The sequence below is a fragment of the Hippocampus comes genome, unplaced genomic scaffold (genome assembly GCF_001891065.2).
Source record: "Hippocampus comes isolate QL1 unplaced genomic scaffold, H_comes_QL1_v1.1 scaffold93, whole genome shotgun sequence".
Taxonomy (NCBI): domain Eukaryota; kingdom Metazoa; phylum Chordata; class Actinopteri; order Syngnathiformes; family Syngnathidae; genus Hippocampus; species Hippocampus comes.
The window spans coordinates 75837-103691 of record NW_017805481.1 but is presented as its reverse complement, the minus strand read 5'-3'; the positions used below and the strand labels follow the sequence as shown (position 1 = coordinate 103691).

Genomic DNA, 27855 nt, shown 5'->3' with positions numbered 1-27855 from the left:
ACTGCCACGTTGCATCAGTGTCTTAGTTTCTTCCCAACTTTGGCTTGGTCCCCGCCTGCCTCCATTCATTCATCAGCCTGTCCATCAGTCACGGCCCACACAGAGTCGCGAGTCGACACGGCGATCACCGCAAACGTCGCCGCGGACGCGACCTCGTGCCGCTCGCTTGAAAAAAGTTTCTGGCCATCGAGAATGTGGCAAGCAGCTTTCGTCAACGAATGTTTTAAGTTTGTCTTTTTCTTTGTGTTCTCTTAAACCAAATTGAATCAAATTGCTGTGCTTATACAGGGGTCAGAAGGAGTAAAGTTGAATCCAGATCTGTGCCAGATTGCATTTGGCAACTTGAATGTGCTTAATCACTGATCCTTGCGTAATGTTGAGGTCATTTGGCTTGCATGGCCTTGGTCCCTATCGCCTGTAGGGGTTTCGTGTAATATCGCAAGGAGACCCACGCTCAAAAAAAAAAAAAAAAAAAAAAAAAACAGCATTAAGATAGAGATTTTCTTCAATGGTAATGGGGGGGAAAAAAATTAAACAAAGTTCAAGTACAAAGATACTTTTTTTCATTTTTATTATTCAAATCAACAGCATATTCTTAAAAATGGTTTCCAAGGTGTTTTGTGTATTCTACAACTATTTTATACATACAGAAAACAAAAGGAGACATAAGATTAAAAAAACATGTATAGCTATCAGGATGTGTGGATTTTTTTTTTTAAGAAAAAAAGAATGGGTTTTAGCCACATTGTAGTTGCATTCACATGGGATAATTGAGCACCACGTCCTGTTTGGCCAGCTCCAACAACATAGGATCGTCGAAAAACTTGCTGATGCTCACGTCCTCGCTCAAACCCTGCCGCAAAAACAAAATGGGGAGTCAGTCGTGAAAGGTGGAAATAAAAGCAACCGGAGAAGGTGGTGAAGACGAAAACTTGACTCAATTTGATTTTCAAAGTACCATTAACAACTCAATAGAAGTGTTCTAATCTGAGTCGAGCCTTCAAAACGCCCGGCTGAGAGGGCGGAAGATCTTATGGGTGACAGAAATGGCCAACTTGGCGGAACGGGATGGAAAGTTGATCAGGAGAAGAAAGCGAAGAAGGAAAAGATAAAAGACGAAGGAGACGCTGAAGACGAAGAAGACAAAATAGAAGAGAAAGAAGATGATAAACGAGATGATGAAGAAGAGGTTCACCTTGCGCCGTCGGGTCTTGATCATGAACTCTCTGGCCAGGTGGGGGGCAGGCTGAGGCTCCAGGGGTCTGATCACGATGCTCTTGTCCAGCGGGTCGCCGGGAACAATCTGGCAAACACATTATATCTTTTAAGATGGGGTGCTCCCTAAAGTTGAACTTTTTCATGATCAAGCTCATACATCATTTTATTCATTTTTCAATTCTCCCCGTGGAAAACAAATTAACATGACAACTGTTTACCACCCAAAAAAAGAAAAAAAAACGTACAACAATACAATACAAATGCATTGTTGTAAACGTTAATTGGTTATAAGAATTTTATTCTGCCTCATAAAATCCTTAAATTCTAAAAACCCGAGATAACATAACCGGAAGAAGCATCTTTGAGGTGCACTTGAGAACTCTTCTCATTTGTATCAAGTTGAGAGGAGGGAAAAAAATAAATCAGAGAAACAATCCGTCAAATCTGAAAAATGCTTGACGGTCTCGCTGAGTGGACACCTTTTTATTTTTTGGTGTGGGTTTTTTTTTTTTTTTCCCTCTCCCTGCTTCTCATCTGATTCATTGGCGTGTGTGTTGCGTTACTGCCACTGACTCAGGAGCGCGTCCATCATGTTGATGAAGGCAAGACGTGCGAGCGCTGCTGGTGACCGGTGTTGGCATCAGTGCAACGTTGGCAGGGTAAGAGAGGTTTTTTTTTTTTTGGGGGGGGGGGTTAAGATGATTTTGCCAATGACTCACGCAAATCGCAAGCACGCCATGACCCTCATTGTCAGGTAACACTATCACAACATGCAAGACTTTCCAACTTTTTGGTGATGCTGAAAAAGTCCCTCTGTTCATAAACTGAGCTTCTAATAAAATGGCTTCATTCAGTCTTTGGCGCACTTTGTAAATCACTATACGAACAACAGTCCATAAAAAAAAAAAAAAAAAAAGTAATGGCCAGGATATGAAGTGCATTGTAATGTTAAAGGCGTTTCATACACAATCAAAACTGTCTGTATGTTAAAAAAATAAAACTTCAATGAAATCACTTGAAACTGACAACTACAATCTTGCGAGTTACAAAGCCTTGGACAGAGTTTTGGGATCAATCACATCGGACTATCGCACAGAGGTGTTATTTTCTGGGGCTGCTTTGCTTCATCAGGCACGAGGTGACTCCAATCAGTGCACGGTAAAAGTGAAACTTCGAAATAATCCAGGATATCTGGAAGTGAAATCTGCCTTCCAGTTTATGGAAATGTAGTGTCTGTCAGAAATCATGGGTTCTTGACTTCAGCCTGACCTGAATGACTGAGTATCTCCCTAGTAAGCCACCCCAGGCTGAAGGCAAGTTTCCTGGCCTCAGGATGGGACAACACATGGGAGGAAACCATCAACTGAGAGGCTGGAGGCAAATCAACAGATGGACGGAGCAGTAAGTTGACATCGATTACAAGGCTGCACTGGCAGACCACCAGCGCACAAACGAGCTTAATGGGGCAAACAAAGCGTCGTCCAGGGGCAGCTGAATCAATGCTAGTCAGTCTGTTCTGCCCAAAGCCGTGGCGGGCGGAGAAGATGAATGCTGAGCAAGTAAATATGTAATTATGCGAGCTCGTGATGATGTGACTCGCTGCTGGAGGCCATCGGGCAGATCCTCGAGGGACAAGGACACCAGGTTGCGACTTTGAGAAATAAATCATTCCTCCGGCACGGCGTTATAGGAAACGTTACATTTCACCTGACTGCAAACACTAACGTCGGCTATGAAAACATGATTCATGGAGAAATAACGTTCCTAATTGAAAAAGACCAAACACAAAATTCGCTCGGGGTAGCTTTTGAAAGTCACTGTGGTAATACAAATCCAGAATATGATACACATTTGTTGGCAAGCTATAAATAATCAAAATTACAGAAAACCATGAAATATTCCACTCTGTGAATCTTTATGAATTTCACTTTTGAAGCCCCGCCCCCCCCATACTTGTTGCACACTATGATTAGAAACACACAGCCATAAAACTTGCGTTTCAATTGAGAGCTCCAAATTGAACATCATAAGCGGGTTTGGTCGATTATATTTCCTGTATGCTGCCGGTGAGACGTTCAGGTGCAAAGACGGCACCTTCCCTCCCGCTTCCAGATGAAGGAGTTTGCCATAATAAGCACTCATCTCATCTAAGTGGAGCTTAACGCTGGGCGACAGCCGCTGAGAGGGCGCACAAACACATGTCGGACATGGCAGCCCGGGACGGGGCTTAAATCTTAATGACTCACCACTTGCCGCACATCAGCGGTGATTGAGGCCGAGTGGCGGATGTGATTCGCAATGTATACGGCGTGATGAGATTTTGTTGCACGCGGGTTGGCACGTGTGCGTTCAGTGCCGCTTCACGGTTTGGAGTTTTAAAAGTTCTGCACTGGTTGAGACTGACTGAATGGTGCAAAACTGACAACAACAAAAAAAATCTTCCATGTATACTATGCATTGGGTGTTATACACAGTATGTAGTTGAAACATGTTTTTGGGATCGACAAAATAATCCTTGTACTCCCGTCAACTTATTTGTGGCATGAAATTGATTCGGTGGCAAACTCATACCTGCCAGTGGTGAAAGACAGACAGAGCGAAGGCCTGGCCCTGAGTGTGCGTGCGAAGGTCGGTCTCAAAGCCAAAGGAGTCAATGGCCGGGATGAAGGCCTTGATCGTGTAGAGGGGGGAACCCGGGATGGGCGCGTCCTGCGTGACGTGACCTCTGCGAAACGACGACGACAGTGTGAATCCTGGATCGGCGGTTTTAAGTGATCGGGAGAGAGACCGACCTCCTCCTGGCGAGCACCGTGTAGACGGCGGAGACGCAATCAGCGGGCGCCTGAACCTCCACGAAGTAGTACGGCTCCATCAACCTTGGGGTGGCCTGGAGTGCACAACAACAACAACAAAAAAAAAAAAGAACCAGAAGAACCTTGTTGAACATGAAACTACCACATGCATGCGCGACACCGTCAAAACGAGATTAGGAGGCGAGCCAAAAACGGTGAGCGAGAAACGTCACTGCGCTGCAATTAAAGAGAACGATCGTCAGCGAAATGCAAAGTGTAATCAGGGTAATGGAACATTAAAGAAAGCGAGGCGGGAGGAGTCGAACGGCAGACGGGAAAGAGGGCCGGGGGCGGGGGTCTCGATGATCTCACCATGAGGAAGGCCGAGTACACCACCCTCCTGGCGGTCGGGATGACCTGGCCCCCTCCGCGGTGCAGCGGCTCCTGAGCGATGACCGCATCCAGGATCTTGAACTTGACGTTCCTGATGGCTGGCGGATATTTAGAAGGTAGAAGGAGGTCAAGGAGGAAAAAAAAAAAAAAAAAAAGAAAGACATTCTCGCTGGCAATATTCATGGTGAAGTCGAGGTGAGGGGCTGAGCAAAAGCTGGTCATACAGTTTTGCCTTTAGCATTAGCAAGTTAAAAAAAAAATTTAAATAAAATACAATCAAAACTAGTGCAGCTGAAGTCCAGCTTTGAAAAGACGTGGGCCTTACGCTCATCACACAGGGGCCCCTCCCTGGTGCCCCACTGGAAACCTTGAACGATGCTGTCTTTCACTGAGCCCAACAGTGCCTTGTCCACCTGCCAGGCACAACAACACAGACAATTGACAAAAAAATAAAAAAAGTTTTATAATGATTGTATTTGTACAGTTGACAAATGCACAATAGCCAGACGCTATGCTACTTCCTGTCAAGAGTTTTTGAACATATCAATTTGCATTTCTTTCCAGTACAGTAGTGTGTGGGAAAAGGCAGTTGCCATCTAGTGGTGATCTAGTAGAATGCAAGGACCTAAGTTCGAAACGGGTTCTTTTTGTTCAAGCACCGCACTTTGCAAAGCCTACCAACAATTTCCTCAGGAGAAGTGCAAACAAAATATCGTCACAAACGATTTCTAGTCTTCCCTCATTGATCAGGCAAATTTGTGATCAGGTGAGTTGTCTCCTTCGGGTATGCGTAGCAGAAAGATGGCGGCGAAACATGTCAGCCGATCGATCGATATCTATATCTCGACACGCACACTCGTCCTGTTTTCCCACAGGTCGTATTTGCTGAAAAGCACTTTGTAATTCTGACCTCAGAGGGCAGCGTGTCATCCACCAGGATGTTGGGCCCCGTTGTGTCGGGTCCGAAGGCCCAGATGGATCTGGCGGCCAGCAGATCCCAGTCGTACTTTGTCTGGAAAAACTCGCCCAGCTTCTTCCTGGAGGAGAAGGAAGACGGTTAAGAAAAAAAAAAACGTGCTTTGCGAGAAGTGTCAGCTGTAACATAAAAGAGATTAGTTGATTGGGATGTGCGCAGGGGTTAATGGAAGAGGAAGAGGTTCGGTCTAATGGGGGGTGAAGTGTGTCGCTTTTGCGGCACCGTCGCACCTGGATAACCTCACACACACACACGCACACACACACACACGCACGCCTTGTATCACAGGGAGAGGAAACCTCATGTGTGCTTTCAGAGCATTTCCAATTAGCGTAAGTGAGCTGATCAATACAGCGAGCAGGACTCTTAAAAAGAGGTCCACGTTTCACCAAACACAGCACAACATCTTTTATTTTCTGTCCAAATACTCCACAAGAGAACTGCGCTACAAAGCAAATCACTGAATGAAATTCAATTCCCCCAAAACACTCACTCAACGGAATGAAATGTCACCCGGCTGTGGCGCGCCACGTAAAATTAAAAAGAATATTAAGTCGTTTTGAGCTTCAACTGCACACGTGACTGTGCTGCATTTTTCCATCCTGGCATTTAATTAAAAGACCAAACGGTCACTTCTGCATGCCTGCGCATTCGTCAGTCGCTAAGTGAGGGATAAAAGAGAAATATGACGACGTCTTGGGAGCCGTTAGGGAAACGTCTCGCTGTACGTCCGTTACAACTCGGCCATTTTAATTCATCATGAGATAACTGGATATCTGGAGGCCGGCGTCGTACCTGTTCCACGTGATCTGCACCACCTCGTTCTCAATGTCCTCGGCCAGCCCCTTCTCCAAGGGCTCGGCGATCATGGTGATCTTGTTCCTGCCAATGGCAGCGCACAGTCAGCTGTCAATCACCTGCTCTGACACCGCTTGTCAGAAGGGGGAGGCCAACGCTGATGACAATTCTTTTTTCACTCTATGATAATAAAACCCTCACTGGCCACAAGATGCAGCGCACCCAACGAGATCCACGTTTTCGAGCTCTCACCTGGAAGCTGTTCTAAATTATGAAAATAATGTCAAATATGTCCTTTAACGCATCACGCTGAGAGCATAACCAATAAATGCAAAATGTTGTGATGATTCTCCTGTATTACATTTTGCAGGGCATGTACCTCCTACTCACTTTTTATTCGGCGTCTCCGCAAAACACTTTAAAGACGACGTCTCCACGACTGTTTCGCAGAACGTCACCACCGGGTCGGCAACCTATGGACATGTAGACCTTTTGTCTCAAAATAAAAGCGGAAAAAAAACCCAAACTGAAGTATTACACAAACATGCATCTGACTTACTTTAATGTCGATCTCAGAGTACATCTTGCGCAGGTCGTGCATAACACAGTCCAGGTAGAGCTCTCCCGTGCCCAGGATGACATGCTCCCCTGACTCCTCCACCTTTCAAGTCATACACAACGCTACACATGAAGCAAGTTGCACCTTTTACAGACATCATTACATCTACGTGAGTGATGTGACGCACCTTTGTGGTGAGGGAGGGGTAACTCTTGTTGACCTTCCGCAGTCCGTCCAACATCTTGGGCAGCTCTGACGGGTTCACGGGCTCCACCGCGATTTTAATCACGGACGCTGTGTTGAACTTCAAGGGCCTGAAAATCTGAGCCTGAAGCGAGAGGAAGAAGTCCATAAAGCAAGCGTTCGTTTTTAGCCTTTACCGCTATTTGTCGGAGTCGGCAGAGTCTGACCTCCTCGTTCCCTCGGGGCTCCGTGATAGTGGCCGTTTTGACAATGGGCTGGTCACATCCCTCGATAAGGACCCAGTTCCCGGCTGGAACTCGATTCACTTCAACTTGATATCTTAAAAAAAAAAAAAAGCGGGGCGGGTGAGGTTTAACTCATTAAGAAAAACGCTCCAACTTTAAAAAGTCCAAATCCTCAAGGCGCACCTGGCGACGGAAATCCAGAGCCGGCCGACGGTACAGATTTGGGAATCCTCCTCATCCTCCAGGGTGTAGTTCTCACCTAACACCTTGACGGGCTGGCCCGCCTGAATGGTCCCGCTCAGAACACGGCCAAAGGCGTGGAACTGAACGCCGTCTTCGGTGCTGTACATCTTGGTGGTGTGGCACATCAGAGGGCCCTGAATAAGGGAGTGTCAATGTTACGAGTCTGAGATTAAGTGAACTCTTTGACAGATGTCATTTTACAGTTTACGGACCAAAGTATTGTAATACATGGCCAGAAATGAAAGTTGAATAAAATGTGGCCTGCTGACTTGCCATCGCTGTTATAGTCTAGGAATGTCTTTGTGTTTTATTATTATTATTTTTTTTGAATGCCTGTATCAGTCGCTCATAAAAACTCACTTCTGGGTCACACTCAGCCATGGCCTCCCCTAAGTCTGAGTCCAGACCGCCAGTGTAGGTGTGCTCTATCTTGTTCCGGGCGCCCTCCTGTGGCGAGGGGATGTGCTGCACACACATGTCCACCAAGCCTGCAGAGAACAGGTCAGAATTAAATGTGCCCGTAACATATTGTTAGCCCAAGAGCAGAATTGTGGATATGTGTCATCAATGTCTGTCTTTCTAAAAATAAATAAATAAATAATACAAATTAGGATATACCGGTGAACTCTCCAAAGAAGCGGTTGCACACCAGCCTTAACAGCGGCCTGATGTTCAGTTTCAGTTCTTCTTTGCTCAGGTGAACCCCCAGTTCGTCCAGCACTCTTGGGAGGGACGTGTCCACATCCCCAACCACCTAAACAAAGAGACGATTTCAGGAAATTTGGCTTGATTGGACCTCATGGGCTCTGAACATGCTTGTGTAGGATTTTGTCTCCAACCTGTGAAAGGATTTTGTAGAGTGGCTCGAGGACAAACTCCACAAAACTGCGCTGGGAGTTACTCGTGGGAGCTTTCTTGGTGAACTTGCGCCTTAATGACACAAAACAAAAACAAAAAAAAGCCTTGAGAAAACGTATGTTTAAATGCCAAATATTGGTCTGACACTCACGTTTTTGGGTTGAAATAAATGTCACCCCAGAGTCTCTTGGAAAACTCTGTATAATTGATGTCACCTGGAAAAACACACATACTCATGAGAAAGGAGGCTTGTCCGAGTGTTAATATGCGGTCGTCTCACCATAAGTATCCGCGTAGATCTTTGCAAAGGAGCCGAGGGTGAAGCAGATGCTGTACTGGGAGCTAGCGAAGCACACGTTCCCCAGGAGAGGAGAAACCACCAGGTTCTCGTCGGTGGAGTACGTGCTGAAGGGGGGAAAGAGGTACTAAATGAACACACAGCATTGTTGCGAGAGGTTTGTGGTGTGACGGCCACTTACTTGAGCAGACCGTTGACTTCGTCCACAATATGGCGGAGTTTGTAGTAGGCGTCGGTGGGTGGCAGCTTGAGCTCCACGATGAGCCGGTCCACCTTATTGATGCAGATGGTGATGGCCATGCGCTCTTGTACGGCGTGCTTGATCAGACGCTCCGTGTTCAGCATCACCTGCGGCCGACGACATTGCCAGTCACGCGTCTGTGAACGGCCCCCTCAAAATGGCTGCCGCAACTACGACACTAAGACGTACGTACTCCTTCCGCCGCGTCGATGAAGAGGACGATGCCGTCCGAGATGCGGATGCTGGATGTGACCTCATCGGAGAAGTTGACGTGGCCTGGTTGGGAAAGGGAACGGTTTCAGTATCTGACGTTGAGATCACAAAATGAAGGAGAGTACCTGGCGTGTCCATGATGTTCAACAGGTAAGATTTGCCCCTGGAATCAGGGAGCACCAGTGTGACAGGCGTGCTCTTGATACCCACGCCTCTCTGTGAAATGCAAACAAAAAAATACGTATGATTTAAAGTGACACGCTGCGCATTTCCTCAATGCCTCATATATAGGTATATATTTATATATGGCATGCTCTTTTTCTGAATGTATTATTCTTCTAATACGGCACGCTCACCTCCTGTTCGGTAAAGAGGATGTCTGTGTACCGCAGCTGAAAGGGTCAAGAAGCCTGGCGTTAGTCAGCAGTCATTTTGAGCGAACTCTTATCACAGATGACACACTCACATCTATGTCATCTCTCTTCCTGATCTCGGGATGGGTCTGCTCAATCAGACAGTCGACAAAGCAGGTCTGAAGAGGAAAACAAAGACATGCGCAAGGGTGAATTGGGCAAACTGCCGCAGAAGAAAAGACACAGATGGCGGGTCGAGTTCCACCTTGCCGTGGTGGAGGTGACCACACAGGGTGACGTTACGGATAAGCTCGGGACTGTCCATCAGGTCGGCAAGGAACCTGGCAGGAGGAGGAAAATGACGATTGAAGATCACTCAAGCTAATGCACACACATCCCGACAAATGGGTCGAATTTGACAATTTTTTTCTGTTTCCATCCAAACTCACTCCATGTCGTAAACCGTGGCTGGTAACTCCTGCTCCATCAGGGTGAACTGCTTGTGTCGCACTGGCTTGATAATGGGCTCTGATTGGATGGCGAGAGAGGACTTTAAAGTACATTAAATGGTGGCAGATGGTGAAATGAATCACAAAGTATATTTATATCAAGTAAGTTTCCTTGGTACACCAAAAATGTTCATCCTGTTTAGTCAGGACAAAAAAAAAAACTGCACACAAACGATGTTTTTCTAATTACACGATTCAAAATGTGGTCCTTTTTTTTTTTTTTTTTAAATGGAAAACAAGTCAATTTTACCGGCAACTTACCAGCAGGGCTGGTTCATAAATTTTTGCATTGAAGGTTGCGCAAGCATTCAAAAATCTTTAATCTCCAACCTGTGAGAGGTTGAGTGTCCTCCTCTTGGACGATGGTTTCCACTTCCGGCCCATACACCTCCTCGGCAGTCGGATAGTATTTCTTATCCTCATGCAGCACAACTTCCATGCCGGGCACGTCCTCATCGGCATCGGCCGGCTCATCGTCATCATTCTCGTCTCCCTGCACCACAAGAGGACACGTGTTATTCTTGAACAAGCAGATTAAACCTGTCCCAAAAATAAAAAAAACTACACAATACCTCATCTGCATCTCGGTCCTCAGCATCCAAATCATTCTCATCGTCATCATCAGAGTCAAGCTCTGGACCGATGTAGTTGCCAAATTCGTCGTACAGATCAGCCTCCATTATACAGAAAACTTGAGCAAGAAATTTACATGTTGGTTAAAGGTATGTATGAGAGATAAAGTAGAAATATCAATGACTCTGTAAACAAATGCATGACAAAACACAAGCTGAGAAGACTCTTAAACATTAGGTTTAGATGCCTAGGTATTTAAATATATCTGAATTATTTAGTTTGCAAGGTTTCGTTGCTTTGTAAATGGAAAGTCGACAAGCCCACTCTCCATCACGCTTCCAATACGGCTAATGCAAATTTACAGTAATTTCATTACATTACTTGCCAGATACAGTATTAAGAGCTCAGATAAGTACTTATCGTGTGAATGTCTAAGAAAGTTTAAACCCTTTCGCCCCCAACATTTATGCATGCAGCAAAATATAATTTTAGTTCACTATTAGCATTCTAACCGGCTAGCGAGGCAAAGAATGAATGACACCCGAAACAACGTTGGTGTTACGTTAAGGCCGTAATACAACAATGCTAGTTTACAACGATGATGAGGGAACACTTACCTGTATTCTGCAATAACGAAGGAATAACGTACAATGGCCAAAATTATATGGAACAATTCGTTTAGCTTTGAGCAAGTAAATCTATTTTCCAAATAGCGCCATGCGTATGAAAGACCACTTCCGGTATCTTATTTTGTTCGTTCGTTTGAACAGCGAATAATCGCCTGAGTGTGCTCACTATCGCCTTTGTTTCAACGAGTGGTGGTTTATAGAATGCAACTCACGCACTTTAAAAGAGGCCACGTATGTTTGGAGATTAATGTTTTGCTGTAATGCTTTGATCCAACATTGTTTTTTTTTTTTTTTTTTACAAAGAAGAAAGCAAGAAAGGTATCTTGTTCATAATACACCTGTTACGGTGAATAATTATATGCTGTCATACGATTTTTTTCGAAAATAAATTTGCAGTGGGTAAACTATGCAAAGAATAAGAATAATTGAGAAGACCGGAATTTAGTTCCACGGGATTGTATTCTGTAACCAAACATTCTATGTACACAAAATATATCCACTTAACCACAATCATTTGATTTGGCCTTTGGACAATAATAAAAGACTTGCTTTTGGGGAAACCATACATCAATTAGCAGTCAGTTGTGCTCTGCTAATGAGATGCCAGTCTCAGCCAAAAATGACTTTTTTTTTCTCCCCTGAAAAAGATTGCTGAAAGTTTGATTAATCACAACACAAACATGGCTTCAGTTGATGGCTTTATTTCCATATTGCTGCTGGTAACAAGTTCCACAACAAGGCAATGGCCTTCAAACGAAAAGACATAAAAGACGTAAAACGCATATACAGTACATGGATAAAATATTTTAAAAGAAGCACCTTGGTGAAAGAATATTGCTGCAGAACATGAAAGGAAAAGTGCAGAAACGACGCACGACAAACACTGAACAGGCATTGCTATCAGATAAGACATACGTTTTTAAAAGCATTGTATTGATTATGGCTGGGCAGGTCTGAGGTGCACATGCCCCGTTAAGGCCAATATAGAGGCACATGCTGGCCAAACACACAAATATGACTTTAGTGAACCAATACAATGAAATTGTTGCCTTGAATGTTGTTTTTGGTTGGCAAGAGACCTGTTCTGGGTGAGGCACAGGGACATACAATTTATAAATACGAGGTATTTTATTTTGAAACATTTTACTAAATAACTTTCTGTATGTGTCACCTGGATTTTTTTAATAATGTGCTCTGAAAAACACTTTGCAAGTTTCTTCATTTTTAGAGTTTCCCCAATAATGTGATCTGAAATGCACATCCTAAGTATAGGAGCATATCCATACTTATTAGGGATGGGCATTCAAGTGCATCAAAATTTCAGTTTTATTCGGATTTTTAAAGCTAGGTTATTCATTTTTAGAGTTTTCCTGATAATGAGCTCTAAAGTGCACTTTGCATAAGTGCTGTAAATAGGGATGGACATTCAATTACGTCCATCTTAAAGTAGCTGGCCTTTCAAATTATTTTATTTGGAGGGCAAATTAAACTGACTCAACATCACCTCCACTGATTGCACCCGAGTAGTGCACTCCAACAATCATTTCCAACAATTAATTACACTGGTCAACAATTTTTACTATTTTATTTTTAATCAGAGACGCAAGTAAAATTTTCGAGATTAATTTTTTGGGGCTGATTCTAACTCCGCCGTCGTTTTTTTGTCTTGAGCACATCAGCTTTTCGTAATAACAATGATAATACAATTATAAACAAGTACAACATAATACATAATAAAGTCATATATTGAGTAATATTTATGATTAAGGGTCAGGTTCAGCATCAGGTGGATTTTTTTTTCTGAAGCGTCAGTTCTCAATTACAATGCATGGTAGAATATGTATGGGTCAAACTTAAAAACCAAAACCAAAATACAAATATCTCAAAAACCTGATGTGCAACAAAAACAAGTCAAGGCATATTTTAACTCTTCGTCAAACCTACATTTAGGGACACATATAGCCGAAAAATTGCGATTGACCAGTGTAATTAATTGATTGCAATGCTCATCCCAATTAACTGCCCTACTCGGCCACAAGCTTCCTGAGACGTTGGACCACCTCCTCAGCGGAGGACCAGGGCACCGTCACCGCCTTGAACTCCCCCGGCGTGGCCTCGTGGGTCTCGGTGATGAGGCGGTGCATGGGGAAGTCTCGCCGTGGGAAGACCATGTCCCGGGGCCCCATGGCGAGCGCCGGGCAGAAGTCGTTAGCGCCGTCGCCCACGTAGAAGACCCTCTGGTAGGGGCGCCCCCTCTCCTGGATCCGGCGTGTGATGTACTCTCTTACCACCGCCTGCTTGCACATGTTCGCAGGACAACGCGGGCACTCGTGAGAGTGGAAAGGCTTCAGCACCAGCCGCCCCTCCCTGTTGAAGGTGGCCGGGTTGGAGAAGATGCGATGGAAGAGAGACCGGGTGCCGGCTCGCCTCAGCCAGGATTCGATGAAGAAGGTGTTGGCGTCCGAGAGCAGGACCACCTCGAAGTCGTGCGGCGGGCGGTTGCGCAGGAATTGGAGCAGCGCCAGCATGCCAGGGGTGGCGGGCAGCTTCTCCATGACGGTGCGGATGTCGCTCTCAGTGACGCCCTGCTCAGCCAAATAAGCCAGCACCCGTTGCATGTACTCGTTGTAGTGGCCCGGTTGGTACGTGTCCTTCAGCCAGGCGGGGAGATGCTGGTTGGGCGCTGTCTGCACCACCATGTCGTCGCTGGTCTCGTCCACGATGGTCTCATCAAAATCAAAGAAGATGAGGAAGCGCTTGTCCGGGGAGATACGTGAGGCCATTCTGCTCTCTCCGCGGGTTCGGGAGCCGGGGGGCTCCTCCTCGCCTGGGGGCTGGGGTGGGAGATAACAGCAGTTGAAGAACGAGTCCCCCATGACTGTCACACCTCGGTTACTGCATTCCACGCAGAGGCTACCAAGGGAAAACATTATTATTTACACAGTATTTCAAGATAATGACCTGAAAAATTCTCCGGTGGACCCGTGCCAGCTCATGAATAGTGAAAACCTACATATAATTGATGGGCAAAAAAACGCGTTGACAAAATTATGTTTTCAGCCCCCCCTCTTCTATCATTAAAAAAATGTTACTGTAAAACACCAAACAAAATTTCTACAAAAAGTGTGCCCCGAGATACCAGTTGCTTTTAATCCATCGCAGCCTCCTAAAAAAAACACCAAGAATTGTTTTACGTCTTTTTAACATAAAAGTGGCACTATGTAGTATTTTGTTTAATAAAAACATACCGTAATAACGTAATCAAATCGTAGAATGTAAAGAATGATTCAGTTTGTGCATCATGATTACGTGTGTCACTGCGCTTCATACTTCCTTGGCCACCAGAGGGCGGTGTAATCAGAATATTTTATAAATATATACACACACGCACACGAACACGCTCACACTTCTCAATACGTCAGGCGCGTTGGCGATCACAATCTTTGTGAAAACACAATTTTAATACGACTACACGGGGAAGACTCTTTGTCTTCAATTTTACTCACTGTAATGGGAAGCTGTATGTCGTGGGTAAGGATCACGTGCTTGTGCGTTTCTTCAAGACGTCCTCCTACAATTTCTTTCGAAAATACACATGACAAGAAATAGGGCATAGACGTTACATGGCAACCGCATGAAATAAGTGGCTTTTAATTTTAGTGAGGGTGGAACATTCAAGAATTCGTACGTCTTTTATCATTTGTTATGCATTGAAGTTTAGTGTATAAAACATTACCGCAGACGTGCAAAACCGGTTTCCGAGTCATGTGAAACATTTGCACACATTTTTCAAGGAATATATCAACAGAGCTCGTTATGTATTGTCGTCTTTACCAGTCTACAGACTATGGAGATTATATATGTATATATAGTGTAACGTGCATTTTAAAAAACAAACAAACAAACATACATACATACTGGTGTGGGTCGGCACTCGTCGTCCGTTTTGAGGTTCCGGTCCCGTCGTATTGAGAGGAGAGCGAGGAGTTCGGCCGGTTTTATGTGACAGCCGAACGCGCCGCCGCGTGCACGCCGCGACGAGTCCGCCCGCCCATTGAATGATCGAGCTGTGGTGCGCGTTCACGTGCAGTCAAAAAGTGGTCTGCGAAGAACTGGGCTTCACTGCTCGAGCGAGACTACACTTAATTTAATTCGAATTTGTTTTAAGAATAAGAACTGCACTAGGCAAAGTCTGATTTAGGGCAGACTAGACTGGCATAGACAGATCTTGACGGCTTTAAAGAAATAACTAGACTAGACTGTTAGCCTGCTCCAAAGAAAGTAATGGACTGGTGCATTCAGGTTTATATAAATAAGAGAAGAAGAGGAATCTAGAATGCTAGATTGAACCGGATTTGGCTGGTATAGAGTATTAATGTAAGAACTGGAATAGACTACGAGACTGCCTTAACGTGCTTCAAAAAGAGACCTGGACATGATGACTGGAAGAGACAACGATGCAAATGCAGTCTTGTTTTAGAGCAACTCTGGATTATATTGGTCTAGTCTGCTTTAAAGAAAGAACTGGATTTCAACACAAATCTGGATTAGACTACTAGACTGGTGTACTCTGCTTCTGATTCCAGTATGCAGTTGACTTCATGAAGTGGACTAGCCAAGAATACACTTGTGGTAAACAGCACACAATATATACACACCAGGCTCCAAACTGCAGTAGAGTAGGGTTACAGTATGATACTACACCGACACTCAAAACCAGTTTTCAATCATCCCATGTGAATTGTGAATATTTATAAAAAGAGGATCATGTTAATGTGGGCCAATTTATGACCGGGCAAGTATTCTTCCAAAGTATGTCGCTTCATGGTAACCATCACAGCAAGGCAACCGAACAACTCGCAGCTGGTTCGTTGCATCGTGCCGAGCCAAAAAGGAAAAAAAAGGTGAAGATGTTCCACAGCGTGTTATTTCTCAACCTCGCTCACCGACCGCCTACACGCCAGCGGTGAATCACGACTCTCCAGACCCATCCGCCTCACTTAGACTCCCCCGCCCCCCTGCTGTAACGCGTACCCCCACTGAGCACCTGCTGTATCACATTCACACACACGTCGATCAAATTAATCAATACATATTTTTGATGACTGATTCATCACGTAGTAACCTTGTTTGATTTAAAAGTGTCAAAATCCTGAGAATTTTAACCTCTCAACAGCAAATATTTTAAGGTTTCGGTATACCTCCATGAAAGTCTATCAAGGTTTTTTTTTTTTCCAAAACAAGACTTTTGCAAACAATAGCTTTAATTTGGAAAAACACAATTTTTACCAAATTTCTAACATGTTAGAAACCATATCATGAACTGAACAATAATTGTTTGTGCATTTTCTGAAAAGCTTTAATTTTCATGTTGCTTAATCGTCGGATTATATTTGGGAGTAAATTATCCCTCCGAGTCTCTTTTATTCGCAACCCTCTTTTAACTAAGGCAAAAAAACATTTGATCAGTTCTTCAAGGTCAATGATCCTGAACACGATACAAACTACTTAGTACTTATCTGCAAAAAAAAATAAAAAAAGCATAAACAAATAGCAGATAAGAACTTGAGGCTTCACGTGCAGCCAGCAAGCGAACCTACTGACACTAAAACGATAAGATTGACATACTTCCACATGCTCACGTGCTCAGTTTTTTTTTTTTTTGTGTTAGTGGAATGCTGCTGGGCAACCAGACAAAAGGAGGCGTTGCACTCGTGGCTACTTGTTTTTACTTAAAGTTAGCAGTCAGTTAAATGTACAAGTTAAATGTACAAGTTATTAAAAAAAAAACAAAACAAAACAAAACAAAAAAAAAAACCAAAGGCCCAACTTCTCATTCCAAGTTCCTCAAATCTCCATAGAACGTAAAAAAATAAAGACAAACCAGGACATTATAAAGCCGCAGATTTTGTACCAGATACAATTATAATAAAATACACAATAATGCTACATTAAGTGGTTAGAAATACAAAGAAGGGTGACGGGGAGGAAAAAAGTATCATGATTTATCTTTTTAAAACATCTTAAAATCTTAGAATATACAATGTTATTTTTTTTTCTCGCAACTAGCCAAGAGTTTTAGTAGTAGAAAGTGCATTCTATGCAGCAAAGAAAGGAGGAGCATCATCATCATCATGACCATTTTTTGCAAAACATGAAAATAAAAGAATGTACTGCAGACAGAGATTGGATGGCCAAGTGTGTGGTCAGCAAAGTAAGAGGATGCTTTTTTTTTTTTTAAAAGGACTAGAAACATCCTCTTTTTTTGGTAGGGTCCATTCCACATCACCCACTGTTCTCCTCCTTTCCTCGCCCTTACAAGAGAAAAAAAACAAAGCCAATTTCGCTCGCAGCCCGGATTGTGGCCTGTTCCACAATACAATCGCAACTTCCCTGCGCCTTGCCCACGCAGCGCTAAAGTGCAGAGAATACACACACACAAAGAAAGAGGGAGGGAGGGGAAGGCATCAGATAAGACAAAGAGCCATATTGCAACTGGATGATGAGCTGATCGTGAAGTGGAACTAAGAGCCACACAAACACAAACTGCAGGTCCGATCCATCAGACGGGGGACGCCATCAACCACTCTGGGCTGAATACTGTCGAAAGACGGTCACGGTCAATTTAATGCTACTGTCTGCCCAAATACGAGCTTATTGGTATCAAACGTGTTCCAAAATAGCACTGCGCAAAAAAAGGATGTTTGTCCACCATTTTGACACTAAACCGCATTTAAAATTTGGTTGTGCGCCAAAAAACTCCCACCAAATGTACACAAAGCAGGGATTTTTTTTGGGGGGGGGGGGTGGCCCAGGATCAAGTAACTATCCGGCCCTCCGACTGCATCATAATGGCATCGCTCATGAGTTTGTCCAGGAAGTAGCCCGATAAGTAACAAACAAACAATTTGATCAACCTTCCAAGAGGTCTGTGCTCCCCCGAAGGATCCTGCCTGAGGCCCTAACAGTGGCCCAAGACATTTGCGCAGGACTGTGCGTCAGATAACAGTCAAAGCTCGACGCCTTTTAAAGCTCATGACATTCACACCATCGGCTGATACATTTTGTCACCAATGTAATCGCTTGCGCTTGATCGCGTACAAGTGCCAGGGGATGGGGGGGTTTATCCACCGTGGGGTGGCCAAAAACAAGAAGCAAAAACACCGAACGTCTTTCCGCGTAGGCGACATTCAACAGGCTAAAAGACGGACCCGTGCGGTCCAAAGGTCCAAAAACGACCTTCCAAAATCGTCACAACACCAAAGCAAACCGAGTAACTTGTGCACGCGCGCGCGTGTGTGTATAGTGAGCATGTTAAATGTGCTTTAACATGGCAAACCCGTATTATTGACAGCACTGTGGCAGAAACGGGAGAATAGGAGGGAGGGTTTGGAACCCGACCGAGTGGCAGTGTGTGATGAGAGAGAAGAGGTTGCACTCATCGGTTCTTGTGATGCAAAACCGGAGTTTCTTCACAATGATCATATCGGGTCCACATTTGAGCGGTGTCGCTTGCGATTCGGTTCGGGGGTGGGTATGACTGAAATTTGAACAGCGAAAGCCAAAGTTAAGAAATTGCGTCGACTGGAATGGAAAGCACCATTGAACCACAATGAATCGTATTACATCATAGCCAAGAGCTCCATTTTAAGTCCCCCAAAAATATGTAGATTAAAAAAAAAAAAAAAAAAACAACTCTTCCCCTCTCTCTCTCTCTCTCTCACACTGGAGTCCACGGCACTGCGTTCTTGGGCGACTGGGAGAACCAGCGACAACATTCACAGAATATTTTGGACCTCCAGGGGGGGAAAAAAAAAAAATCCATTCGCAATCCACTTGAGAATACTCGCCACTTGTAAAGCGTGTGTAGCTTGTCTTAAATAGGGAGTTCGTATCAGTCTTGAGTCTTTCAAGCACATGTAAAAATGTGTTGCAGAGGAGCACCCTGACATGAATCGGCTTGTGGTGGGCTGCTCAGAAGGTCCAAGATTTGAACAATGGATTCAGGGAAATGCTTTGAACAATACGGGCTTGGCTCTATCATTAAGCCACGTTTCCACCAAACAGTCCGTCTAATTGAGTTCACCGTGGTTTTGGTTTGGTTGTTTTGACGCACTGGCACGGACAGGAAGGTCAACATGACCGATTTTTTAAAATGCCCACTTTTTAGACTTCTTTTCGTTAGATTTTTTTTTTTTCTTAACAATCTTTCAGTACAGTACCGAGGCCAACTGATTTGCCTCATGGACTAAAATGTGAAGGTTGGGAAGTGTATCAGCCTTGCACTGTAACTTCACATATGGTTTGATAAACAAATACACAGCAGCTCAACCTCTGGCCAGAGGAAGAGTTCTGTGTTAATGCTACACTTGTTTGCATTGGGGAATCTTCAAAAAGACACCGTTGTTGTTGCCCACATTTCACCCGGGTCGGACAAGACGAGGTGATGCACCAGAACCGCCGCCCCCAATTTCTTCTAAATCAAATCCTACAATGCAAACATTCTGTCTTGGCTGTGTTGCTTCAATGACAGTTTTCAGACCATAATTTGCCGATGACCGAATATTTGGCACATTCCTAACTGGTACCCCAACAAAAGGGTGCTGACAGAGTGGCAGAGCGGGTAGAGGTAAGATCTTTGGGTCGGGTCGGGTCGGGCTTCTCTCTCGCTGACTTTTTTTTTTAATAACATCACAGTGCGCTGAGGCGTTTCGAGGCCGTGAATAGTTTTGGCCACGAGAGACCGTGGTTCGCAAAAAAACCCAAAAGTCGCCTCATCACAACACGTACTGTTACTAAACTCTTCCAATGACAATTCAAAGAACTCCTTCCTGTCTGTCTTTTATCCATCCGACATTGTTCTCCTTTGTCTCTCTGCTTCTCTCTCTTAAAGTGCTGCGCTAGATTCTTAAGGACGTACTGCTGCTGTGGTTAAATGGCCCAATTTTCAACCCGTCAAAATGACGGACGGTCATCCCCAATTTTCAACCCGTCAAAATGACAGACGGCCTTCAATTTTCCCCGTCAATGATGGGAAATGGTTGGTTAATGTACCCTCTGCAGAAACAGTAATATAAAAGATGTAAATGTTTATGCAGTCTTATTTAACTTAGATTTCGTTACAAAAGACAGGCTTTAATTTGTTATCATGAATCACCCTTCCGCCTCCCGAGTCCTCACCAATAAAATATTAAATTTCAGGTTTGGGCCTTCAAATCAAATTAATTGGTTGGGCTCGGGCCGGGTCGGGCTTTAATACCTGCGGGTCGGGTCAGGTCGGGCTGGATTTTTTGGCCTGATCTTACCTCTAAGTGCGGGATGTTTTTGAATTTTTTTTTTACAATGGATTAAAAAGAATAAATGCATAAAGACTTGCTCAGTGAAAACGTAACTTAACTTGGTGCCAGATGGTGTGCGTAAACGAAGGACTGGGTTTTGCCTACAAAAAAAAAAAAGGTGGCCCACTGGTTTACATATTGAATCCAAGAAGTTAGTGATGGTTTGAGTGACTGAGGCAGCGCCCGCGGGTTGTGGTTCACAATTCAGTGATGTTGAGAGGCTCCAGGACCCTTTTCAGCAGACGCCATGTGGTGCATGTAAGTGCTATCTTCATGCCCACAGTGGTTGAGAGGCTCGCTTTTGAAAAGGGCCGGCGGAGGGGGCAGGTGGGAGACCGGGGGCACTGCCAGGTGGTGGTGGTGGGCGTTTGAAAGGTGCGGTTGGGAGTGTTGGTGCGAGGAGGCCGTGTGGAGCTGCACGTGGGGGAAGGTGTGTCCCAAAGGGCCTCGCAGGGGTAAGGCCGCCCCGGGTGAGTGGATACCCTGGGTGGTCGCGCTGGTGACGGCTGGCGAGGTGGCCGCTGAAGGCCCGGGACCAGAAGACGACGAAGAGGAGGAGGTGGAGAAAGTGCTGGCGAAGAGGCCGACCGGCACGGGCGGGCCGCCGGGCTGCAGCACCAACGGGCTGGTGACCCGGAAGCACTTCTCCTTGTGCGCCTTGAGCATGTTGGAGAAGCGGAAGCGCTGGCCGCATACCTCGCACGGGTACGGCTTCTCGCCCGTGTGCGTGCGGCGGTGGCGCTTCATGTTGGGCCGGCTGGTGAAGCTCTTGCCGCAAATCTCGCAAATGAACGGCTTCTCTCCTGTATGGAGAAGAAAATCATGATTGTGGCGAGGGGCGGTTAAAGATGAAAACAATGGAATGGAAATGGGGATGACAGCAATGAACGGGGATAAACTGGACACGTTTAAGTTGAATCTCACGCTCCATTGTGGCCCAGGGTAGAATTCTGGGTCGCTTATTGCACACTTTGGTGTTGTAGAATTAACATACCCACATCCTTGGATGCTGGATGGGTTAGCCTGCATGCTCAAAGCCGCTAGCTCCAGAGACGGTCGATGTTAGCTCGAGCAAGCCTTAGCCGGTTGACGACACGCATGTAGCTGCCACCTTGAGTAAGTTTGGCTCCAAGGTCATGACAACTCATTGGATTGTGTCGTTATAAACATCAGACATGCACCTATAATGCAAACCACGTGTCCTTTTATAATCGGGGGTTTAACATAGAGACCATCGCGAGACGCTGTCCAACATGAAAGGCACTCAGAGTGAAGACTCGAGGTGTAGAATATCAATGGAGACGGCCGCCTGCCTAAAATACGTGTTTTGCTCCACATTTTGTTGGTGATGTTACCACAAAATGACCATACATGGCGATATGATCCATTTCATCCTAAGAAAAATGTGTAAATTGTTTCCTGGAATATTTCCAAGATAGTCCAACTAAACATCCCATAGTTACCCCCCATCCCCTGTGCAACCCTGATTGTGACGCTCAAAATTTGCATAAATATAGCTTCTATTTTTCTATCAAACATCACATCTTGTTCCCGGCACGTCTTTTTCCTTAAATGCTAATAAGCCTCCATCTCCATCGGAGGGTCTGTGCCGCTGAGCCGCCCACTCGGCAGGAAGCTATTACAAGTGACACTTTGAGGAGACGGGAAAATGTACAGTCGGAGCAGCCACTCTCATTAACCTCCTCCACGCGGGTATTCAATGCGCTTGCCGGCGCCCACGCGGCCGTCCCTCCGCCGGCTGCTGAAGGGCTCTCTGAAACGCCTTCATCTGCCATGTCGCCGGCAAACCAGCTCGAACATTAGAGAGGTGACAGCCATCTTGTGTAACCACAGTCCATTATAGTGGGAAGAATTTGTCATGAATCTGCTTGTGGGGGGGTCGAGCTCTGTATTCTAACGCAGTGGTTCTCAAAGGGTGGTCTGCGCACATGGTACGTGGAAAAAAAATTATATGCATAGATTAAATTAAATGTTCAAACTGCGCATAATGTTACAGAATTTGAAACCTTGTTTAATCCAATGCAGTACATTTGTTCAGTACGATTGAGATACTTTTATTTTGGTACATTTTTTTAATCTAACTTATGAGCAATACATTTTAAGAGGGAATTTCCAGGCCACAATTTTTTTTAAGACCCTCACCAGTATGAGTAGGGTATTTCCTCTTTGAGAACTCACCAATTCCGAGTATTGATCCCTCTAGTAATTCTGATGTCTAAAAAAACAAAAAAAACAAACACTTTCTGACGTCGATGATGATTCGCTGACATGGCAGCTTGACGCAGTTTAGAGCCAGCTACTTCCAAGAAGGACTTGATGTCAGATTTTCTTTACCTTAAATATCGGTGGGTAGCATCGGCAGCCTCGACGATACCTGATACCAAAAAAAAAAAACAAGGCTGGTATCGACATGAGACCGGTACCTAGTATCGATACTCGCCCACCCTGACATGACCTCAAGACGATATTTCAACGCAGTGTTAATGTTCAAACTGTGCATTATGTTGCAGTGGCTTGCAATGAATTCAAACATAGATTTCTGCCTCATTTTTGCTCCTGTATTTTAAAAAATCATCATGGTAGTCGTACTTGCAGAAGTGCTGTACGTTAAGTATTTTATGAGGTGGTACTTGATGTAAAAAGTTGGGACAGCCGGTAATGCAGGCCTTGGCTGGGTGTGTCCTTTCCCAACAGCAAGTACAGGAAAGGAATCGTGTAATTACATATCACAAATAGAAGCTGTGTGGAATCCTGGAAAAAGGCCCGTACCGCAAAAGCTTGGTTCGGGAAAATGGAGAGGTAGCAGGCAGAGAAAATCAGAGGGATGGAATCGGCAGCATGTGAGCGGCTAGTCATTACATACGCACGCCACTCCTTCATGTTTCGCAGCCCCTCTCATTACAACAAATGGGCGACGTCTCACTATAACATGCATTTCAACAATGTCACACCCGATTCTTCTTTTAGACAGCAGAAGCCACATTTTTACCTAGCGGTCCAGTTTGAGTTGCCATGGTACAGTTGAGAAGGATAAATTCTTCACCAGATTTAAACAGAGTGACATCGTGGAAGGTGGTCATGAATTCGACACAGAAGTGGAAAGCCGGGCATCGATCGAAAACCGCAAATGTCTTGAAGGCTGGAGTCACACCGCATGTGCAAGTTGCCAAGGGACTCGAAGCATGCAGCACTTCCGCGTTCGGTGCCAGGTGGCGTGTTAATTTGCGGTCGGCATTGGAGGTAGAGTGACAACATGGGAAATGTGTTCCAACTCAAAAGTTGACGCTGAACAAAGTAGCGCACATCGTCTCACATCAATGTAAGACTGGAGGAAGGACAGATAGAATTTTTTTAAAAGTGTTGTGGTCCAATCAATAAACTATACACCGCACCGACTACTGCTACGATGCACCGCAATGAAGCCAACCGATTTTCTTTGTGAAAACTGGGCTGCAGAAATCAGCTGGCTTAGTACCCAAAGCTGGAATTTTAGAAATGCAATTGGCAGAATAAAAGCACAACTTAGGACCACAAACACTGCAAGTAAACCAGATTTCTGGAGCAGAGAAAAGTAGGCGGCGCAACATATGAAAAGTGAGCCCAATAGGGAGCCCGAACCAGATGCCAGGAACTAAATTTAGTTGGATGAAAGGCCCCGTGGCTCAAAAGTCAAGCAAACCACGTGATCACTTCCTCACCTGTATGCGTTTTCATGTGCTCGTCAAAATACTGCTTCATGTTGAAGTCTTTGCCGCACCACTGGCACATGAACTGCTTGTGTCCAATGTGTATGCTCATGTGTGAGCGCAGCTGGTACTTGTACTGGAAGCGCTCGTCGCAGTTCTGAAGGTTCACATCACATCAAACATACATCGGGTCATTCAAATTCCTCAAAAATCAACACAAAGCAAATGATGTTCGCAAAGTGAGACTGCTCAGTGACAGCACCTGGCTAAAAATTAAAAGGCGGCGGCGGCAGTGTGGGCCGAGACCACCGAGGAGAGTGGCCTAGATGCTACACGCTGCTAAAATAAGCCAGTAATGACACGCTACAGGGGCAGGGTGACGTCTCGCGTTTAATTAGAGCGGCTCCACCCGTGCACACGTCCGAAAGGCCTCGGGTGAAGGACAACGCTCCATCTGTCCACTTGAATTCAGAAAGGCGGATTATAAGGACCTTAGTTAGAAGGAAGGAAATTGGCGCCTCCGCTGCATTTTTGATACTGTCTTGTCAAGATGAATGGTTAGTTGATCAATTAAAAAAGAGTGACTCAATACTTTTGAGCTACTTTGATGATATCACAGTCCGACGCTTAACCTACCGGTAAATACTGGTGGATGACATCGCAATCGATGACTAAGAGGCTCTCTGGGTGGTGTTGTGGTGCAGCGCTTGCAATATGAGAAAGCGGCTTTTGTTGGGCCACAAATACAACCTGACTAGAGAGTCCGAATAAATATATCAATAAAATAAAATAAATATGCCTCCAACATTGCTCTTTTTTTTCTTTTCGGGCAATACTTCTGTGACACTTTCAAACAGACTGATGGGTGTGGAGTGCATCTGCTGCCAAGTATCACAGAGAGCATTTTAATGAGTATGATGCAACAATGGCCCATGCTTCCGTCAGAACACAGAGGTGAACGGCATGTCCTTGGTATGAGCTGTGCATGTTGACAGGTAAGAAATACAGTTTTGAAAGAGAGAAAGGGAGCGCGAGATGAAGCCAAACAACACAACAATGAACTGGATTTGAACTCGGCGTAGTACGCAAGACGTCAGTTCAGCAAGACACCTATTCAAAACTGAACAAGGGGTGACCTGAAAAAGAATCTGACAAGTTCGAGTTTCTTTTCCGTTTTAAATTACTGTCAAAAATCAATCGCCACACCATTTTTTTCACTATTCACAATGCAGCTCTTTCATTTCCGATCTCATTATTGTATCATTCGTTTTTATATTTGGTCTACTCCTCCAAATTGACTTGCGATTAATGGTGTGTGCATATTTTTTTTTACATTTGGGTTAGGAAAGTTAAAACATTTCCTAAAACATCCCAATATTTATGGACCTGACCGTTTAAGCCGCCACATTGATGATATTTGTGAGCCCATTGATGGAACTGCCCATTATACGTTAGCATTAAGCTAGTCCAACATATGTTTTATTTGTCATCTGGGCTGTCACACTTCACTCACCAACCATGTGCTTGCGGACATGGGCCATGGTGTAGAACTTTTTCTCGCAGATCTCGCACGAGAATTTCTTCTCGGCGTAGCCGTGCACAATCTTGATGTGCTCGTGCAGCGACCACAGCTTCTTGAAGGATTTGTTACAGGAGACGCACTGGAAATAACACATGAAGAAGAACAATTAAAATGGGCGATGATAAGACATACATGCAATAAGTAGGAACCGTCCCTCATTTTGTGTACTATGGATTTCCTTATCCTATACTATAGCTCCCTCTGCTGGCTGAAAACGAGTCCAACAACACATACCATTGGGGAAAACGGCAGCGCTACCACGACACACTGTACACTCGTCTGAAACCGTCCAAACATCGAGCAAACAACTTAGCCGTGAGCACACAGATGACAAAAATCTGTATTGACGTTCACAAAATATATTTAAATTGAACCAGTAGTGAAATATGTCTTAAGCCAACTGAGTGATCCTTGTTCAATTTGTGGCTCTTACCTGACCACATAGTCTAATTTAACAAGTCGCTTTCAATGCATTAACACCATGTACTATCTTGAAAATGTCTTCATCGTATATGTCCAATTTTTCGTTTATTTTGATTGCATGACAGTGTGATTTGAAGAGGCTTGGGACCAAGCCCTGTCACAAATAGCGAAACTGGCGAATAAGTGACGCCGCCGCTTACAGCTTACAATTGCCTTATGCGGCCACAAGATGGTAGCAAAACACATTTTTTTCTTACGGATAGAGTTCCCTGACGATGCCAGGAGAGAAAAATTTTTATTGATTTGGCCTGTGCAGGAAAAAAGGGCATGTGTGTGTGTGTGTGTGTGTGTTTTTATAATGTAAGATAGGTTTAGGAAATAAAAAATGAATTGGAAATGAATTTGTGAATGCTGATGCACAAATATGCTCAAATGCACAATGTTTTCAGCTGAACCTCTTGTTTGTGTTTGCCTGTCATTGTTCAGGATATGCGATAATGAAAAAAAAGACACACACACACACACACACACACACACACACACACACACACACACACACACACACACACACACACGTGTCTTCTCACCTGAATGTTCTTCTCGCAATCGGTCTGCTGGTGCAAGGCCAGCTCACTCTCCAGGACAAACTTCTTGCCACACTTGTCACAGATCTGCATCCTCCTGTGCGTTACGTTCATGTGCTTCTCCAGGTACCAGCGTGTGTTGAACACGCGAGGGCACTTTTCACACGCCAGCATCTCCTTCTCTCCCTCAGCCTTGCCGCTCGGGACCATGACGCCCGCGGACACCGGCGGAGTAGAACGGGCAGAACGCCGTTGGATCTTTGCTGTCTCGGTGTGCTTCCGTCGCCCCCGGGTGGTCATTCCTGAGGATGGCGAGTTTAGAGACGTTCGGAGACTCTTCCTCTGTGGCTGGCCGGAAGCGCAACTCGCACTTCTGTGGGCCCTCTTTGACCTCGTTCTTCGTCTTTCGATCTCCTCATCCTCGTACTCATCCTCGTAGGGGCTCTCGTCTTCAACCTCTTCCCCATCTTCATCATCCTCGCTGCAACCTCTTTCCAAGTCGTCTCCAGCCACATCGCCTTTGTTGTCGCCCTTGGAAACGTGGAGGGTCTGATTGTTGAGATTTACCTCCACTATGATCTGCTCACGCTTAAAACCCTCCTCCTGTCCGTCCTCCTCTTCGTCGTCATCTTCGGTCTCCTCTGAAGTGTCCTCATCGTCCTGCGTGCGTATGCCTCGTCCTGCCGCACCCTCACGGAAATACTGCTGAGCGCTGTCAGCCGCCGTCTTGGTCGCCATTTTGTTGTCCACCAGTACAGAGTAGGGCTTGCCACCCGCCTCCCTCTTGTAGAGCTTTCCCGTCAGGTCCACCTCTGGCATGGGGGGGCGGTAGAAGGACTGTGACACCTGCGGCCTGCGGCCCTCTTCCTGTGACATCCCGCCCAGGCACGGGGCAGAGACCTCCTGCTTGAGGCTTTGGCGGGATTTCATGAAAGGTTACGAAGCTGAAGTGGCTCCACAAAGAGGGGTAAGGTGCACCGAACCCCCACCTTCCCTCAAGAGGAAGGAGGGGATGAGGTGTATGAGACAGTCAACCGGATTCAAACAACGCGTCCATATCATCCATGGAGGGAAACTACAACGGAAAGGCGTACAACCTGTCACAGACGCGCCGCCATAAACTTTAAAATAACAGTTGAC

General features: G+C 45.1%; 3 protein-coding genes and 2 long non-coding RNA genes across 10 annotated transcripts in view; all 5 read right to left on the bottom strand.

Annotated features, from left to right (window-relative positions):
• Positions 1-554: 554 nt before the first annotated feature.
• eftud2 (elongation factor Tu GTP binding domain containing 2) lies at positions 555-11207 on the bottom strand. The gene is made up of 28 exons (XM_019875781.1): positions 11070-11207; positions 10452-10570; positions 10210-10372; positions 9820-9898; positions 9636-9711; positions 9484-9549; positions 9374-9409; positions 9143-9233; positions 8998-9080; positions 8745-8911; positions 8546-8670; positions 8417-8480; positions 8247-8337; positions 8026-8161; positions 7768-7895; positions 7348-7541; positions 7147-7258; positions 6924-7064; positions 6737-6838; positions 6568-6650; positions 6175-6261; positions 5314-5440; positions 4729-4816; positions 4383-4501; positions 4011-4105; positions 3790-3943; positions 1196-1303; positions 555-853 (listed from the first exon to the last, which is right to left on the bottom strand). Exons 2-28 carry the CDS (start codon positions 10557-10559, stop codon positions 758-760), a joined length of 2919 nt encoding a protein of 972 aa, XP_019731340.1. The 5' UTR covers positions 10560-10570; positions 11070-11207; the 3' UTR covers positions 555-757.
• Positions 1714-3783, bottom strand: LOC109519343 (uncharacterized). Its single transcript, XR_002168930.1, has 2 exons — positions 3172-3783; positions 1714-2889 (listed from the first exon to the last, which is right to left on the bottom strand). It is a non-coding gene; the product is annotated as an uncharacterized LOC109519343 (long non-coding RNA).
• Positions 11208-12925: 1718 nt separating the features above from the next.
• On the bottom strand, positions 12926-15171 carry phospho1 (phosphoethanolamine/phosphocholine phosphatase 1). Of its 6 annotated transcripts, none has more exons than XM_019875793.1 (3): positions 15000-15171; positions 14588-14661; positions 12926-13915 (listed from the first exon to the last, which is right to left on the bottom strand). In XM_019875793.1, exon 3 carries the CDS (start codon positions 13862-13864, stop codon positions 13106-13108), a length of 759 nt encoding a protein of 252 aa, XP_019731352.1. In that variant the 5' UTR covers positions 13865-13915; positions 14588-14661; positions 15000-15171; the 3' UTR covers positions 12926-13105. The 6 variants fall into 6 exon arrangements, with proteins under 6 accessions (XP_019731352.1, XP_019731346.1, XP_019731350.1 ...); XM_019875787.1 differs by having other exon boundaries at positions 12927-13994; positions 14996-15125; XM_019875791.1 differs by having other exon boundaries at positions 12927-13915; positions 14996-15125.
• A 1968-nt stretch (positions 15172-17139) lies between these two features.
• On the bottom strand, positions 17140-19791 carry LOC109519342 (uncharacterized). The gene is made up of 2 exons (XR_002168929.1): positions 18074-19791; positions 17140-18030 (listed from the first exon to the last, which is right to left on the bottom strand). It is a non-coding gene; the product is annotated as an uncharacterized LOC109519342 (long non-coding RNA).
• A 619-nt stretch (positions 19792-20410) lies between these two features.
• znf652 (zinc finger protein 652) overlaps positions 20411-27855 on the bottom strand; it is a 14801-nt gene continuing 7356 nt past the window's right edge. Inside the window, exons 3-7 of the mRNA XM_019875720.1 lie at positions 26719-27651; positions 25640-25787; positions 25077-25105; positions 24139-24289; positions 20411-21222 (exon numbers count right to left, since the gene is read on the bottom strand). Of these exons, the coding sequence (XP_019731279.1) occupies positions 20624-21222; positions 24139-24289; positions 25077-25105; positions 25640-25787; positions 26719-27651 (1860 nt within the window). The 3' untranslated portion in view covers positions 20411-20623. The remainder of the gene's footprint in view (positions 21223-24138; positions 24290-25076; positions 25106-25639; positions 25788-26718; positions 27652-27855) is intronic.